Consider the following 5,000-nt stretch of genomic DNA (forward strand, 5'->3'; position numbering starts at 1 on the left):
TGTGTTGGGGTTTTTGTGTAGTGTGTGTGTGTGTGTGTGGTGTGGTGATGTGTGGTGGTGTGTGGTGTGTGTGTGTGTGTGTGGTGTGTAGTGTGAGTGTGAGTGTGAGTGAGTGAGTGAGTGTGTGATAAGAGAGAAAGGGAAGGTAAAACGGTTGTATTTGCATATTATCCAATACGAAAGGAATGAAAAAGAACGGACAAGATTAATCCTGCTGATACGTCAATTAAGATTTCGCGAAGAGAGAGACTGCGCTCTTTTAATCCGCTCAAACTGCCTCTCCCACTCCTCCCCTCCCCTTTTCTTCCCTTCCCTTCCCTCCCCTCCCCTCCCCTCCCCTCCCCTCTCCCCTTCCCTCTGCCCTCCGCCCTCCGCCCTCCCCCCCTCCCCTCTCTCCTCTGCCTTTCCTCACCTCCCCACTCCCCTCTCCCCTCCTCTCCCCACTCCCTACTCCCCTTTCTCCTCCCCTCCCCTCTTCCCTCCTCCCTCTCCCCACTCCCCTCTCCCCTTGCCCCTCTCCCCTTTCTCCTCCCCTCCCCTCTTCCTCCTCCCTCTCCCCACTCCCCTCTCCCCTTGCCCCTCTCCCCTTGTCCCTCCCCGCACCCATCGCCACGCGCAAACAACCTCCCTTTTGCACGCAACACGTTCACGCGCACGTACCCAGACGCACGAACATGGGCACGAATTTGCATACGCATAAGCTAACGCGTACACACAGTCGCACTCTTGCTGACACAGATTCGCGTACACACAATAGGTACTATTGCAGACACGGGGTGGACTTGTGTGTGCACATACATGTACGCATACGCGGAAACACTTGCGCACACATAAACATCTTATCGCAGACGCAAACGTACTTTTTTTCTCACATATACAAACGCACAAGCACACATACGCCGACAGGCACAAGCACACATACATATGTGTGTGTGTGTGTGTCTGTCTGTCTGTCTGTCTGTCTGTCTGTCTGTCTGTCTGTCTGTGTCTGTGTCTGTGTCTGTGTCTGTGTCTGAGTCTATGTCTATGTCCGTGTCTGTCTGTCATGTCGAAATACTGTAAAGATTGTATTGCCATTTTCTTCCTCTCATTCCGTGAATTCCTCAGTCGAGGAGGCCTGGCCGTAATCGTAAAGATATATGGCCGGGCCAAGAGCCTCGGGAAATGTCGATGATAGCTGTGATCTTTTTTCCTCTCCCTTTTTTAGGTGTATTTTTTTTTTCTCCTCCTCCTCCTCCTCCTCCTCCTCCTCCTCCTCCTCCTCCTCCTCCTCCTCCTCCTCCTCCTCCTTCCCCCCTCCTCTTATTCCTCCCCCTCCTCCTCTTATTCCTCCCCCTCCTCCTCTTATTCCTCCTCCTCCTTCTCTTATTCCTCCTCCTCCTCTTATCCCTCCTCCTCCTCCTCTTATTCCTCCTTCTCTCATTTCCCCTCCTCCTCCTCCTCTCATTCCTCCCCACAGTCTCACATGCCCTTCCTCTCTTCCCCCAGAACATCATCATGTACGAGTTCGTCCCTTCCTTCATCGACGAGGAGATCCCGCCCTACGACCGCTACCGCCCCGACGTACACCCAGGGATCTCGCACGTCTTCCAGAGCGCCGCCTTCAGGTAAGCCGCGGGGTCGGCGTCTGAAGTCGGCTGAAGTGTGGCTGTCGGGTTTTTGAGTGTGGGGGAGGGGGGGGGGAGGGAGAGGGAGGGTAAAGGGAGGGTAAAGGGAGGGGAGGGAGGGAGAGATTGGAGGGGGAGGGGTGGAAAGAGGGAGAGGAGAGAGAGAGATAGAGGGAGATAGAGTTAGATAGAGAGGAATGGATAAAGAGAGAGAGATAGGTAGATTGTAGATGGGTAGATTGTAGATGGGTAGATTGTAGATGGGTAGATTGTAGATAGGTAGATTGTAGATAGGTAGATTGTAGATAGGTAGATTGTAGATAGGTAGATTGTAGATAGGTAGATAGTAGACAGGTAGATAGGTAGATAGCAGATAGTAAGTAGCTAGGTAGTAGATAGTAGATAGGTAGATAAGAGAGAGAGAGAGAGAGAGAGAGAGAGAGAGAGAGAGAGAGAGAGAGAGAGAGAGAGAGAGAGAGAGAGAGAGAGAGAGAGAGAGAACGACGGGCGATTTCAACGCATAGAAAATAGTGATCCCAGTAAATCTTTTGATCCTACCTAGGTAAATGAATCCCCTTGATAAATCAGAACGATATTCACGGACATCACAATAAAAGTACAGAAAACAAACAAACAAACAAAGTCACGCAGAGGACAAACGCCAAAAGAACGAAGGACGAATGGCAAGCTTAATGACCCTGTTTGAGCTGTAGTTAAAACGAGTCATGTTAAGAGAGATATCCCGGGATGCTTAGCGAGATCGCTTGCTCGGTCAAAACCGTATATGTTTTTGTTCAAAGCAGCACCGTTTTGTTTATTTATTTTTACAATTTGTTTATCTTATATATATATATATATTATTTTATTTATTTTTTTTTTTTAGTTACTACGATTAGGATCTTTCCCATTTCCATCCTCATTGTTTTCTTCAAGAGAGATGTTGAAACTTCTTCGCCGTTCTGTTTGTTTGTTTGTGTGGTTCGTGAGTCAAATGAGAAGTAAGGAGGAATTCTTATTTGCACGAAAATCTCAATTGTACAGTGTGATCCTAGAATATAAATAGATGTTATGTAATTGCAAATACATTGAGTATTACTTTTGATAAACTGTACTGTTTACTTGAACAACCTTTGTCGGATGAACGAATGCGATAGCGATACCAGCCTAGGCAAAGGCATTACAAATAACGTAACTGAACCTTAAGACTGACATTTATACATACGTCCTCCTAATTTCCTATTTACTTCTCATCCTTTTCGTCTTCCTCGTTTCCCACCCAATCTAACCCTATCTTGTTCCAGGTTCGGCCACACGCTGGTCCCCCCGGGGCTGTACCGACGCGACGCCGGAACGCACTGCCCGTTCATCCGATCCCAGACCGGCTACTCCGCCCTCCGCCTCTGCTCCACGTGGTGGGATGCTGACGTGAGTACTGTCGCTGGCTGTTGGTGTTAGTCGCGCGGTGGTGTTGGGAAATTGGTGTTATTTTTATTTCTCTCTCTGTTTTTTTTTTTTTTTCGGCTCTTGATTCTTTAATGGATTTTCCCCGAGTTCGTTTTTTTTTTTTTTTGTTCTGTTTTGTTTTGTTTTTTGTTTGGGGGGCTTGTCTGTGGGAGGGACGGATGAGGCTGTGGTTCATTTTGTTTTAAGTGGGTTGGTGGGATGGTTTTGGAAATAGTGCATAGGTTTGGCTTTCTGGGTAAAGCGTATACAGTTCTGTAGGAATAGTAAGGAGAGTTAAAGTTCATGTTGCTTCGGTTTCAACTGTCCGTTTGTCGAAGGACGCGACGACCAAGCTCTTTGAACGTCTGTCGAGTTTTTGAAATGAAAGTGTAACCGTAGCTATGAAGGTTTGTTCTTCGAGGTGTAGAATATAGTTTTTTTTCTTTTACTGGGTTCAAATAAGTCCGCTTTTTTTTAAAACGCTCTCTGTAGCGCAGTAATTACTGTATCCCTGAACAACTAGATCAAATGTAATTAGCTCGGCTAATTAGGCTCAGCAATGGGTAATCTGCCCTGCGGGGAGGGTGGGTATGAAGGTAGGGAGAGGGGGGAGCCGGGAGTGGGTGGGGGAGGAGGCGTTACTGGAACCAGAGGGGGGGTATGGAGAGAGGGTTGGAGGGGGGGGGGCGTCAAGGGAAAGAAGGGGCGGACGTTGGTTAGGAGTAAGGGGGGGAGGGGTAGATGGGGGTAGGGCTAGGGGAATTTTGGAGGAAAGAAGAGGCGGACGATGGGTAGGGGGAAAGGGGGAAGAGCCAGGGGGGGGGGGGGTGAAGACGCCCGCCGCTGGAAATTTTAATTAGGCGAAAAGGGGTTTGTGAAGGCAAAGGCGCACCTCAATGAGATTATAATTGGACGGAAAGTTTGGAAACTTGTTATTACAGCGTGGCGTGCCGTGGCTGATTACCGATGTGACGTCAGGACGGCTGGTCCGGGATTCTGACAAGTCGCGTGATTGGGTGATTACAATGCTGTCCGGTTCTGGTGATGATGGGGCTGCTTGTTGCCTTGTTCGGGTAACGAGGGTAGTTATGTTTGTCTAATTTTGTATAAGACGAGGACTGTGGTAAAGGATTATGGAGATGACGATGCCGTTATGTAATTATGCTAATTTTTGATGGTATGATTGTGATGGTAATGGTGTTTGTTTCTGCGTAGTTAACGTGAGTATTAAAGCTAGGCTCGGTTTAATCAGGCTGTCCTTTTATGCCGTCAGTGGGCGCCCAGAGGTTACTCAAAAGTAATCATTATGCATAACTCGCGTGACGTTTCGCTTCGGTGAGGTTTCTGTTATTTTGCTTGGAAGTGTCACAACACTGTGTCGTGACGTAGGAATGCAGTTACACAAAGATTTCCCTCCCTCTCCCTCTCCCTCTTCCTCTTCCTCTTCCCCTTCCCCTTCCCCTCCCTCTCCCTCTTCCTCTCCCTCTCCCCTCCCTCCCCCTCCCCCTCCCTCTCCCCCTCCCCCTCCCTCCCTCTCCCCCCTCCCTCGTCCCTCCCTCTCCTTCTCCCCCTCTCCATCATCTCTTCCTCCTACTTCTTTTTCCTTCATTTTTTCGTCACCTTCTCGCCTGGCTATACGGAGGGTGTGATGGCGAGGCGCTGCTCTCCGGCTCTGTTCTCGTGCGACCCCTTGACTCCTGCCGCCCCTTCCCACGCTGCACGGGCGGGGGGGGGGGGGGGAGGGGGCTTTAGAGGGATTGGGGGGGGGGGCGGCCGAAGAGGTGATGGGGGGGAAGGGGGAGGGGGAGGGGGAGATCGGTGAGTGTTTTTATTTTTCCTGTTTTTTTTTTCTCTTTTTTTCTCTCTCTCCCTTTCTCTCCCTCTGTCTCCCTCTGTCTCCCTCTCCCTCCCTCTCCCTCCCTCTCCCTCCCTCTCCCTCTACCCCTCTCC

The 5,000-nt window shown here is 49.8% G+C and overlaps 1 protein-coding gene across 1 annotated transcript in view; it reads left to right on the forward strand.

Moving 5' to 3' along the window:
* LOC125043153 (dual oxidase-like) overlaps window positions 1-5,000 on the forward strand; it is a gene marked incomplete in the record, with an annotated part of 118,415 nt that overhangs the window by 52,099 nt on the left and 61,316 nt on the right. Inside the window, 2 exon segments of the mRNA XM_047639128.1 lie at window positions 1,489-1,607; window positions 2,909-3,032. Coding sequence (XP_047495084.1) covers window positions 1,489-1,607; window positions 2,909-3,032 — 243 coding nt within the window.

Source organism: Penaeus chinensis, chromosome 33 (assembly GCF_019202785.1).
Source record: "Penaeus chinensis breed Huanghai No. 1 chromosome 33, ASM1920278v2, whole genome shotgun sequence".
NCBI classification, from domain to species: domain Eukaryota; kingdom Metazoa; phylum Arthropoda; class Malacostraca; order Decapoda; family Penaeidae; genus Penaeus; species Penaeus chinensis.